Source organism: Ictidomys tridecemlineatus, chromosome 11 (assembly GCF_052094955.1).
Source record: "Ictidomys tridecemlineatus isolate mIctTri1 chromosome 11, mIctTri1.hap1, whole genome shotgun sequence".
In the NCBI taxonomy this organism is placed as follows: domain Eukaryota; kingdom Metazoa; phylum Chordata; class Mammalia; order Rodentia; family Sciuridae; genus Ictidomys; species Ictidomys tridecemlineatus.
The window spans coordinates 56506896-56520122 of record NC_135487.1 but is presented as its reverse complement, the minus strand read 5'-3'; the positions used below and the strand labels follow the sequence as shown (position 1 = coordinate 56520122).

The 13227-nt window shown below is 33.8% G+C and overlaps 1 protein-coding gene across 4 annotated transcripts in view; it reads left to right on the top strand.

Moving 5' to 3' along the window:
• Window positions 1–13227, top strand: part of Negr1 (neuronal growth regulator 1) — a 789855-nt gene that overhangs the window by 448965 nt on the left and 327663 nt on the right. For all 4 annotated transcript variants that reach the window (XM_040288864.2, XM_021731059.3, XM_040288863.2 and 1 more), the window contains exon 3: window positions 4185–4310. In XM_040288864.2, the coding sequence (XP_040144798.1) occupies window positions 4185–4310 (126 nt within the window). The remainder of the gene's footprint in view (window positions 1–4184; window positions 4311–13227) is intronic.

The window sequence follows — 13227 nt, the reverse complement described above, 5'->3', positions numbered from 1 at the left end:
AAGTGAATAAGAGTTGACAACTGGGTACTAAGTAGCAATTGAGTTTGTGGCCAGAGAACAATTATAGGCAAAACAGATTAATTTGAGGATCCAAGAATGATTCATTTAAATGGATATGAAACTTCTGAAGAAAATTTCACCTAGCGGGGTTTGATGGTGCATGTCTGTAATCTCAGCAACTTGGAAGGCTGAGGCAGGAAGATCACAAGTTTGAGATCAGCTGGACAAATTAGCAAGATCCTGTTTCAAAATGAAAAGAGCTAAGGATGTGGTTTAGTGGTAGAGAATTTATCTGGCAATTTCAAAGGCTAGATTTAATATGAAATCTAGAACTTTTACATGACCTTGTTTTTAATTATGTTATGATGATGTTAATTATGAGAATGATGTTACGATAACTACTTTCCATAATAAAAAAATTCACATTTATGTGAATAATCTATTTCTTCATTAGTTGGCCCTAGGTTATAATACAAAATATTACATACAGCAATCCAAAATACTTAGTAAAATCTGTAGTTAGTGCTTTAAAAACTATCAAACATATCTGCTTCCTTTTATACAAATTGCTTTTTAAGTATTTAGAAAAGTATACAAGGGAGTTTGAAATAAGAGATATAGAAAAGAAACCTACATCTAGAATAGTGAGTTATTTTAAAAATCTTTCCTAAATTTTCTATATTTCTCTTTAAGTGGAATATCTGCATATTGTGAGACAAACATTTCATAAGTTTGAGAATCCTACCTAATTATGTGCAATCCTCATTTAAATATACACTGTAACACAAGAACAGCTACCAGACCTAATAGTCTTCAGAAGCCTGAGATGTCACATTTTTCCCCCATCCTGCATCTAGGATAGAAACATCTCTACTCTCTTCATTTCGCTTCAGACTGATGAGTCTTGGACCATTCCAAACCTTTCCCCAGTAAGGTGGTCTGGTAACAGCTGGCGATTGTGAGCATAATCCGGTTAACCAATCCTCTGAACCTTCATTTTGGGTGTTCGACATTGAGTTATTAATGATTTTTCTCTATTACATATAGCTCTGCACTGATGTGCAGACTATACTATGTGATTCACTGTCAAAGAAATCAGCCTTAAACAAGTATTACCTGTTTTGAACCCCAAAGTGTATCTATTGGATATGTATTACTCATATAAAATGGAAAGGGAAAATGTGGAAAATATTCATCTTCTCTTAATTAGTTACATATCTCTTTCTCTCTTTTGATTCCAAGTTTCTTGAGGGTGAGGATTATGCTTTTAAATATTTGCAGTTCCTTTGGGCCCAGAATTATTCCTTCCATAGTACTCAGTAAAACTTGGAAGTCTTGATCACTGAATATGCAATTACTTTGAATATTCAGCAAACCAACATTTGTTTTGCCTCCACAAGTCATAGTGAATAAGAAGTTCAAGAGAAGGATTTTACTGTCCCTCTCTGCACAGCATCTGCTACCAACAGGTGATGCATTCTGAGGAGAAGAGCCTTGCCAGAGGATTCTCTCTTACCAATGCTCTCTTTCCAGATGTTTCTTCCCTGTGGCATATCCTGAATTATGAGGCCCTGGGAGGTGATTGCAACTACTGTGATGACATATCACACCTGGAACTCACCACTCTTTCCCTACCACATAATTTCTCATAGTGAAATGTCAAATCGGAGCTTATTGCTAAGGGACTTGGTTGTTTATCTAGTAAAATACTATTGCTTAATATTAACTTATCATAATGTTTAGCACCTTAAATATGGGTATATGCATAAAGATGCCACCAAACTATTTTATTATCAGATAGAATTTTTAAAATAGTGTCATTTAGAGGACAGAATGAATGTTATGACGGCATACCGTCAATGCTCTTAAATACACATACTTCTGTTAAACCTTGAATTACATAGTTGAAATACATAGATGAAGTTGTCAGACTGGACTAAAAGCTCTATGAACTATCTTATAAAAAAGAGAGGAAGAACTACATAACTTTTTTCTTCTCTGAAATAGTGAACATTGGTATGTGTGTAAGTACATTGTGTGTGTATATAGGTATGAGTGTGTGTACATGTATTTATATATTCACATGTAGTTTGCAGTCATCCATAGCAAACTTCTCTCTACATCCAAATATTCAAATGATATTTTTGTTTAGTGTTATAAGGTTATTAGTTAAGTAAAGTTTTAGTTCATTAGTTTTTTTTATTATTAGCTATTAGTTCTACTTATTAGTAAATCTTGCAAATTTTTCTTTATGTTTTTTTTTTTAGGATGTTGGAATGTCTTTAGTACAGTTCAGTTTCAGTTAAGCTGAAAAAGACTTCCTTGGGATTTCTTTGTTTTTTAAATTATTTTCCTGAGAAGAGCTCAATAAAGAGTTTGACGACAATATGTTTTACATGCCAATTAAAATATGTCATTTAGAAACAGTTACAATCATATGTCACTTAGAAACAAGTCTTTCTCCATCATATCAACAGTTACAATCAAATGCTTTATATAAGTAATCATATAATCCTTAATTTATTTTTTATCCTTGATTTTATTCCACAAAATTAAAAGATACCTTTAGAAGTTTGGATATTTAATTTATACTCACAATGCATTTTGATAACTGGCTTTAAAAACAGCCATGAAAACATAGTTCTTGCCTAAAGAAAGAGAATGGGATAATTTAAATGGTTCTGGTAAAAAAAAATCATATTTTTCTAATAATTATCAAGGAGTATAATTGGCATTTGCTTAGATTTGACCTGAAACATGCTGTAACTTTTATAAAGTAAGCCATGCGACTCATGGCACAAGTCAGTCATATGCACCACCAAAGTGTTGAAGATAGAGAAGAATCCTAAGGCTTGGGAAAGGGCAGTACTGAAATTAAATCCAAGTGCCATATGTGTGCTTTACAATATTTAATCCTAACAACTAACACTGACTCCAGACACTTTTTGAAGTCCTTCAACACATACTAACTTATTTAGTCCCCAATGAAGCTAGCTATACAGACTTTGTACTATTGTTTCCAGTTTTTAGATGAAGACACTTAGACTGATATAGATGAAGTAATTTGCCTCAGGTAACATAGCTAGCCACCAGAGAACCAGGCTCTACACCCATGTAGATTAAGAATTGAATGAGACCATTTAGTTGGCCACAGAATATGAAAATATAATCCTAGCAGTTTTTAGAGTTTTTTTCTGTGCAACACTAAATTTTATCCCACGATCAAATTCTGGAACACAAGTTTCAATAGTTCACTACATCAGAGAATGAATACTATAGCATTTCCCTCATTATTCTTATAGTTTTGCAATGCATAGGGTATAAAGAAGGTTCTAAGAAGTCTCCTAAAGAGAAGAGATCTGACATAAAGACTCATTGAACCCACCTTTTACAGTCCTTTAGGATGTGTTCCTTAGAAAATAAATTCTGAGAAATTTTAGCCCTACTGTCTTGCAGAGAGAAAATAGAAGCTGAAAATGGCTCATGACCCTAAAATCTTGCCCCACCCTATGTCCTACCTCATGCAGCTTTTAAATCAGCATGTAGGCCAAATAGTTTTGCTATTTTAAGTTTCTTGAAATTTCCTCTTTTTTATTTAACTCTTTCAATAGGAAAACTATCACTGAAGTGAAGATAACTGAATAGAATAGGCTAGTTATATTCTCAGTTAGCAGAAATTATTCACAATAAATATTTACTTTAAACAATATTTTAAAAGTGTTTACTACTAAATATTTCATTAATTCCAAAGCATTTAAAATGTCTAAAAATAACGTCAGCTGACAAACAAGGAACTCTTATAGTCTTGTGGTTCTAGAGCAGTCACTTTTAGATGAGGACCAGAGGCTTTACAGGCACTCTGTCACCATTTTATTTTTTTGGCGGGGATGGGGTACCAGGGATTGAACTCAGGGGCATTTGCCCACTGAGCCACATCCCCAGCCCAATTTTGTATTTTATTTAGAGACAGGGTCTCAATGAGTTGCTTAGCACCTTGCGTTTGCTGAGGCTGGCTTTGAACTCACAATCCTTCTGTTTCAGCCTTGGAAGCCACTGGGATTACAGATGTGTGCCACTGTACCCAGCTGTCATTATTTCTTTATTGCAAGGTATCATGAAGTCAGTGACGTGTAGTTCAACACACTACTGTTTTCTTCTGACAACTGCATGTTTTGCCATTTCAGTTCCTCCGAAGATATATGATATCTCAAGCGATATGACCATCAATGAAGGAACCAATGTCACCCTCACTTGCTTGGCCACTGGGAAGCCAGAGCCCTCCATTTCTTGGCGGCACATCTCCCCATCAGGTATAGTAGGAGTGAATGCACCACTGTTGCTTGTGCTGTTTGTCATTCTTCTATGACTCCACTTGTATAGAACTTGATTCACTCATGGAATTTCTTTTATCTTCTTTTTCTGAGGCAGGCAGAATCCATATTTTTATACACGTACTTTATACTTAAAGGCTCTGCAATTCACAAAAGTCAAATGAACACTGCCTATCAGAGCCCTGAATTACCCTATCTCTTGATTCCTAGTCAAGGTTATTTTCATTTTAGTATACTAGATAATCACAAATCAATAGACAAAAGGCTCAAATGGAAATATCACAAGAGAAAAATCTTCATTTAAATGTGTGAGGATTTATTCAGTCGGCATTCACATGTTAATAGGCCAGCATGCACTGCTGAAGTAATCAGGGGAGAAGGAAATTATACAATTGTGAGGTTGCTGGGTCTAATTTCAAACTGCTGTTCAGAATCAAGGATTTTGGAGTTAGAATTAAATTTTAACTGATGAGGGTTTTAAAAACCCCAGAGTTTAAGTAACTTGTGCACATAAATCACATAGGTAGGAGAAAGGAAGGACTGAACATGGTTATGGGTTTCCAGTGCTTCTGCCTCAGTGCACACCCTCCCAAAGAGACTAAGTCAATTTTAGGAAGTTAGTGATAATCATCATCAAAACAAGTCTGTTTTCACAGCCTCGATTTAAACAATTGGGTAAAATTTAAAAGTTCAAACTACATAGCTTTGAGCATCCCCTGTATGTGAGAGTGGTATTTTTTTTAATAAATAGGATCCCACCTCATTTCAGATCAATAAAATTTTATTTAATTTTATTTTATTTTGATGAAAATAACTCTCACAAAGCTGTGCAGTGAAATTGCTTTTAACAATATCAGAAAGGAACATTTTATGTGGGTGTAGAAAGAACACAATTGGAACATCTATTTTATCTGCTAATGCTTTCTTTAATATCACTTATCCTTAAGTGTCTTTTAGTTTCCTCATTTATGCAGTGAATCTAATGAGGCTTACCCACATCACATGCTTAGTATTACTATTAATGTGAGAGAAAATCAATATAACAGCAGTACACCCTTATATAATATGCATTATGGCCCTTATAATATTTCTGAAGTTTGAATGTGCTCTTGGCTGCCCATGCTTCACATTAGAGTTGCTGCAAAATCACTGGTATGTGAGCATTGAATTCATGGCAGCACTCTCTGTGGGATAGAAGTGAAATGAACTCAGAGTTAGCAGTTAGACACATGTACTTTTAAGCTGATACTCTTATACATCAATTCAGCCAGTTCTTGTGCACATCTCAGCCTCAGTGACCTTAGCTTGTTTCCTGTTTTCCAAACACTGCATGATAATGATTTGTGCCTTTTTTCCCCCAGTTGACAAACTAATATGCACTTAATGAGTACCACTGTATAGTTTGAAGTACATATACATTATAGAACGGTAAAATCCAGCTAATAATTAAAAAATGCATTACCTCATGAAGTTATTTTTATGGTGAGAATAGTTAATATCCACACTTTTCTATCTTTCAGGTATTCAATATATCATCATTAGCTATAGTCACCATACTATACAATAGATCTCTTGAACTTGTTCCTCCTATTTGACTGTAATTATTTAGCTTTTGACCAACTATGTATCCTGGCTATTGGGTAACTCAAATAATATAATATAATAGGCACAAATGTATTTTTAAAGTTATAATGTGATATGCAAATGTACAGCTGATTCTTAATCATCTTTCTAGGGATTTAAATCTGATATGGCAATATAATTTTTATGAGAACGAAGCACATAATCTTCCATCTTCATATAATTTAAGATTACTATTTCGGACCTAACTCTCCTGCTTTTCGTGCTTGTTAGTATGCATATTCTTCTTTTTAAAGGCTTGGATACATTTTTAGTTTAATTAAATAGCAGGAATGTTAGTAAAATTATTAGAATAATGATAATGGATAACATCATAAAGCTGAAAGAAGACAGATTGGGTTTATAAATTAAACTGTGCATAGATTTGTTTTTCTGATCCTGCCATCCTAAGCAAATGAGTTAAATTAGCATAAATATTAACTATTATCCAATGAATAGATAGACTTGGAGGATATTTTTATAAATGCCTCCAATAATTTCAAATCATAATTTGTTAACATTAAAAATCCACAGCATGGTGGATTTTCAACTTTAAGAAACACATAATAATAATTCTATTAGCTTTTTATCAGCTGTTATGACCATATTTGAAAGTAAAATTGGTAACTTCATTGATTTATTTATATTTCACCTGAGAAATCTCATGTTTTACATGTTGTTTCCTTTGTTTTATCGTGGAAAAAAAAATTTGTCTCAAAAGGGCTCTTAATATGTAAACAAGGTTTAGTGTTAAAAACAGGTGTAGTTGTTCTCCATGTCAGTACTAAAAGCAAGAGATAGTATTGTGCATGTGTAATTTGTGTATATTTTACCAGTAATTTTGATATATCTGGTTACATGTTCAGGGTCAACTCTAGTTTTATAATTTAATAATAAATTACTATTCATGGGATGATAGCTATAGAACTTCTAGTCCACAGAAAAATGAGGCCCTGTGTTCAGTCACATCACAAATATCATTGGAGACAGTTGAAATTGTCATTCTATTTATTATTTCAAACAACTTCCTGTACTTTCACCAAAAACATTTTTCCTAGAAGCATCTGGATATATAAGCTTCCTAATAGTTCACTTATTCCAATGATTTCTTCATATTTTTTCTATTCAATATTTGGCAATTAACTTCAACTTTATGCTAAAAAGTTTGCAGAGATAATATAAACACCCTGTATTCTTTCTTAAATTTAATCAACATTTTGTTTCATCATTTGCTTTGGGTGTTGAGTATGTAGCATGAGAGAGAGAGAGAGAGAGAGAGAGAGAGAGAGAGAGAGAGAGAGAGGGAAGGAGAGGGAAACTCCTTGACTTTCTAAGGGGTTACATTTTAAAAAATGTTTTTTAGTTGTAGATGGACACAATACCTTTATTTTATTTATTTTTATGTGGTGTTGAGGATCGAACCCAGTGCGAAGCAAGCACTCTACCACTGAGCCTCAATCCCAGTCCAAGGGGTTACATCTTGATTAACCCATCATAAGTTGAAAATATCCTAAATCAAAAATCTTGCAATACACCTAATTTGACAGAACATCATAGCTTAGCACCACAGCACACTGGATAGCATTACTGTGTGGCTGACTGGTAGTTTTAGCTTGCTGTCACTGACAGCTTGGTGAGAGGATATCATACTATATACTAGCTTGGTGAAAGATCAAAATTCAAAGTACAGTTTCTACTGAATTCATGTTATTTTTGCACCATCATAAAGTTGAAAAATCCTGAGTCAAAGTATCATTACATTGGGGCTGTATAAAATTAAACTATTTCATTGATTAATTTGAGAGCAGACATTCAAGGCCTGAGACTTGACCTGTTTAATCTCTGGATATTCCAGTGCGTATTCCTAAAGAATAATGACACACTCTTTTCATAACCACAGCAGTTTTTGACTCCTGAAAATCCAGCATTGGTATCATGTTTTTATCCAATTAATCCATAATTCGGTTTGCCTACAGGAACATATATTATATTCAGTAGCCACACCACGTTAGTATCCTTTAGTCTAGGGACTAATTCCTCAGTCTTTCTTTGTCATTACTGAGCATTGACAGTTTTCAACAATGTCTGTACCCTTTTTAAAAATAGAATGTTTGTTTCTCATTTGGGGTTTTGCCTCATGTTGCCTCATGATTACATTCTAGTTATGGCCATCTGGAACTAAATAAGTGAAGTTGTATCCTTCTCAGAGAATCATATTCCGTGGCACATGATATCCATCTGTCCCTCATTTGTGATGTTAATTTCAATTACCCAATCAAGGTGTTGTCTGATTTCTACACTGTATGGTTTCTTCATTTTTTTCTCCCCATGCTACCAATAAGCTATCTGTAGGGAGAGATTTTAAGAACATGACATGCAAATATGTGCTATTTGTCAATCCTTCTTTTTTGACATGATTTTGGTTCTTTTATGAACTAATATTTACTGTGATAATCAAACTGGTGATTTTTTTCCCCTAGCTTCAGCAATCCTGCTTTTACCTATTAATACTTGTTATTCTACAGAAATAAGAAACTCACTTTATCTTACATGTTATTTATTTGCTTATATATCTATTTTTATGACATGAATTTGTAGGTTCCAACTTTTGAAATTTGTTTATAATTGTTTATAATTCATTAGTGTCTAATTACTCTGATGTTCAAATTGACCCATATCTGGCCAGTCTCTGTCACTTCAGTCTCACTTCTGTGTCCTGTGGCAAACTCCCATGATTTTCTTGAGTACTTCCATACTTTGTGGCATCACAGAATATCAGGATCATCTTGTATCTTTCCTGGTCCATTTCTGGAGTCAACCATTTCATTTAATTTCCAATGAATGCATACACCTGGGGGTTTGAACCATTGCTTGTTGGTTTACAAATTTAGCACTATTGATCTGTCTTATACTAAAATTATCAGGGACTGGAGTATCTAGGCTATTTCCTATGATATTCTACTAATTCATAAAAACTTAAATAACTTTCTAACAATGGAAAAAAAGTATTTTGTTTGTCTTATCTAAAAATATCCTGGAAAAAATTCCTGGGACCTATGAGTATGTCAATGATGCTTTTGGAATTAATAGTGGAGCACATTTATGTCAAGGAAAACACAAGGAAGCACTTGTGGAACCAGAGGTATGTTCAAGATTGTTTATTTACATGCAGTCATACTGCACCTACCAACCTGTGATGAGCTTCTTGTCCTTGTAAAAATTCTCAAGGTTTTCTGAAAATAACTAATATGTGATTCTTTTTTCCCCCTACTGGTAATATAGGCATCTTATAGTGCCAATCTAGCATAGTGTTTGAGGCCATGAACTTTGATATTAGTCAAATTGGGTGTGATTTCTAGCTCTTCTTGTTACCATTAGTAAGATCTGAGGAAAAAAAAATATTAATTTCTTTAAACATCAAATACAAATGGTGGCTCCGTGGTAGAGCATTTGCCTAGCATGTGTAAGGCACTGGGTTTGATTCTCAGCACCATATATAAGCAAATGAATGCAATAAAGGTCCGTCAACATCTAAAAATATTTCAAAAACAAAAAATACAAATGGTGGTAACAATCACACTTATTTCCCAGAACTGCTGAGTGTTCAGTGAAATAGTATGGAGTGCTGAACTAAGTTCATGACTTGTAGAGAACATCCTGTTATAAACAGTAATATACTACTGAAATGTGTTTGAAATTTTGACCATCCTGTTACTTTCCCTGGAATCGAGGGGCCTATTTGACTCTTGAATGTAATCCACACAGCTGCTCGGAAATGACTTGATCATAAAGCTAAAAATCAGTTCAAACTTCTAGAGAACACTGACAGATTTACACAAAGATGTGATTTTGAATAAAGAGAAAAAAAATAAAATTCTTATTCACTCACCATTATGTTAATAACCCTAGATGTAGTCAGAAAAAGACATAGGAAAAATTTAAAATAACAGATGAGATAAAACAGATTCGGAGACATTTCGAAAGACTTTTTCAAATATTCATTTACTCATTGCTCTTTTTCTTGATCTCTGTTTCCCTAGTTCATTCTTTTGTTATCTGAACTCTGCAGAGATATTCACACTTACCTGTCTGATGGTGTTTATTAGCATCAAAGGTATTCTTAGGACTCATAAACCAAACTGTGACAATTAATACTGGGCTATATGGCTCAGCCTCTTTTTTTTTTTTTTTTCCAACCAACTTCCATATGCCTAGTGCTTTTAACAACGTGTCCTTGATTGTCCATGAGAATCAATGCTCTTACCTAATTCAAGGTAAAGACTACACTGGGCTCCTTTTCTTCTTACTGTTCAAGATATAATTTCAATAAATATAAATTCTCTGTATCTTTCACTTCTTCTTTTCTATTCACATCATCCTGCCCACATTTACCTAAGTTCTAATTCTCTTTAATTCAATCCCTGACATCCATCACTTTGATTTTATAAACAGATATTGAGAACTCAGAGAGGAGACCTCAAACAGTGCTGAAAAGATTTAGGGAAAGAATCCAAAGGATGTGATTTCAAGAAACCAACAGAGGAAGAGGTTTCTAGAGCAGTGAGTGGTGAACACTATCAGGTCAAAAAAGGTACAGACTAACCCAAATACTTACATGTGTGAGCCTGTATGGTGGTCATTATAGCAATACAGACATAATGGGTTAAAAACTCAGCTATGGAGGATGAGAGTAATGGGAAGTAAAAGGTTCAGATATAAAGGTATTGCTGTAAGTACTGTCAAGATGGAAATTCATTTCCTCTAATTTTAAACAAGGTGTTCGCTAAGAGGGTACTTTGTTCCTTTATTCACTTGACCAACTCCTACTCATCCTTCAATTTTTCATAAAACACTTCATAAGCACTTTAGGAAAAACTGAGCCTTCCTTCTTTTATAGTTGAATAGAAGTTTGTGCCACCACATGCATGGAGTTTGCCCCTGAATTGTAGTTATTTTCTTTACTTGCTGTGATCTCACAGGATAGGGGACTCCTTGTGCCCAGAGACATCTGATGGCCCATGGCTGAGCATAGGGTCTGGTACAAAGTATAGACTCTTTAGATGTTGCTGGACCAATGAATGCCCCTGTCTGGGCATGGCTTCTCCTTAACCATTGCTCCTTTTGCTCTACTAAAGTAGAGTTGAACAAAAAGATCTATATAACCAATAAAACCTAGGCTATTTGCCTAGGATTTTAAAGAAAAAATTTACTGACTCCTGCATCAGATATTTTAGAAGAGGTTTGGATTCTAAATGTTGTTTCCCAGATAAGAGACATATAGGTTTAGCCCACTAAAACTTTCATAATTATATTAAATACAATTTTAAGACAGAAAATGCTAATTGCTAATTATCAGAAAGAGTAGAAAAAATGTAAAAAAAAATGAAAATTATTAGTTAAGAATTATGCGAACTGCTGCAAACTATTGTTTAATATAATTCTGAAAATAGTTAAGTCATCACAGGTACAAACTGGAAAGTGTTAGTTCCTACTAGGGTTCTTAATTCGATTGCCATTCCTCTTTTGTGAAATAGTTTTCTTTGAAATGCCCGAGTGCTAGGCCAACACCAGGGCTGATATGGAGAAACTCTGTGTGTGTGTGTCTGTGTGTTTCTTCCAAGTTAGCAGCCTGTCACCCAAACACTGTAGTTCTTTAAGATTCGCATTTTAGGTTTGCAGTCCTGACACTGCACTTTGCTCTTTGATGTTAGAAAAAAGAAATTCAGTAAAACCAGCAATTTATGCTGATGACATTTCAACAATACTAGATCTTCAGATTATAAACTGTGGTTCCAGTTCCATTGTAGAGCAGCACTCTGTGGAAGCTTTGTGAATTTCCATAATGGCTTTACATAATGGATAATTATATAATGAATCTACATAACGATGGCAAGTTAAACTTTTACTATAAGAGCACACACCAGTAATTTATATATGCAGTTCAAATTGCCTCTTTGTTCCGAGGTTTCTTTATACTTTTCAACTTTCATTTGTCTGTCCTCGGTTCCCCTCTACTTCTCTCCAGTTACTGGTGGGCCAGATTAAAATGTTTGAATACAAACAGTTTTATTATTTGAATATAGAAACAAGAACATTTTTAGTATTTTAGCACATATGTAAGAGTAAATCATGGGCCTGATGACATGATAAATCAATACAAAAAATATTTCACTTTTCTCAGAGCAAAGAGCTAACCCATATAAAACAAACAAACAAACAAAACAGAAGCCTACCTAACCCACTTAGAATTTCATAAGCTTTTTTTTCTTTTTCCCCCTTATGGAACTTGATTTTCTGAAGGACTGGGACACTAGAAAACAAGAATACTGTAGATTGTCTTCCCCTTAGTGGATTGAATTGGAGGGGAAGATAATCATTAACATTACACCACTTACATTTGAGACTTAGATTTTTCTGAAGTCTTTTCCCCCAGGATTTTAATGTCATGTTTCATGTATTAGGGAAAGGTATTATAGAAATGGTCATGTCTAAACAAGTTAGAGGCTTGGTTAAAGTCATCATCTGAAAAAATGCAGCTTTTATTTTGCTGTAAATTTTATGTTAATTTAGGTTGAGGTGGGAGACTCTACGAATAAAAATTCAGTTCATAATATTAGAAGAGTTCTATAAGGATTCAGAAAGAGCACTAGTAAGCACAGTAGATGTATAAAATGGGTCCATTAAATATTTATATGAAGTATCAGTTACTGAGCATTAGTATGTTCTAGGCACTGTTCTAATACATGTTAAGCTAATATGTTATCTGGCTTTCATGAGACATATTTCAAGAGAAAATAGTTTAATAATGATTTTTTTTTGAATCAAGGCCCAAAGTTTTCATGACAATTGTAGACAAGAAAACATGATAGCTACTCCATGTATGTATAATAGATCAAAATATGCTCTACTGTCATGTATACCTAAAAAGAACAAATAAAGAAAACAAATGGTTGGCTTGCAGGATATTATTTGAGGAGCTTAGTGTGAACAATTACTTTGTCTGTTTTTTTTTCACTCAAAATGAATATATTGCTATTGTATTCTAATTTTTCTCCAGCTTATTCTAAAATTATATTTTAGACTATAATTAGGAATAATCAACACTAGTGAAAAATTAGGATGATTCTAACAATCTTTTACCATTAAAGCACTAAACACTTTTTCTGTGTTATCTTTTTAGATTCAGAAAAGTATGGCTACATGTTTCATGAAATTATAGCTACATGTTAGGTACTCGATAGATGTTTGGTTATTGAGCTTGTTAAATGATGTATTT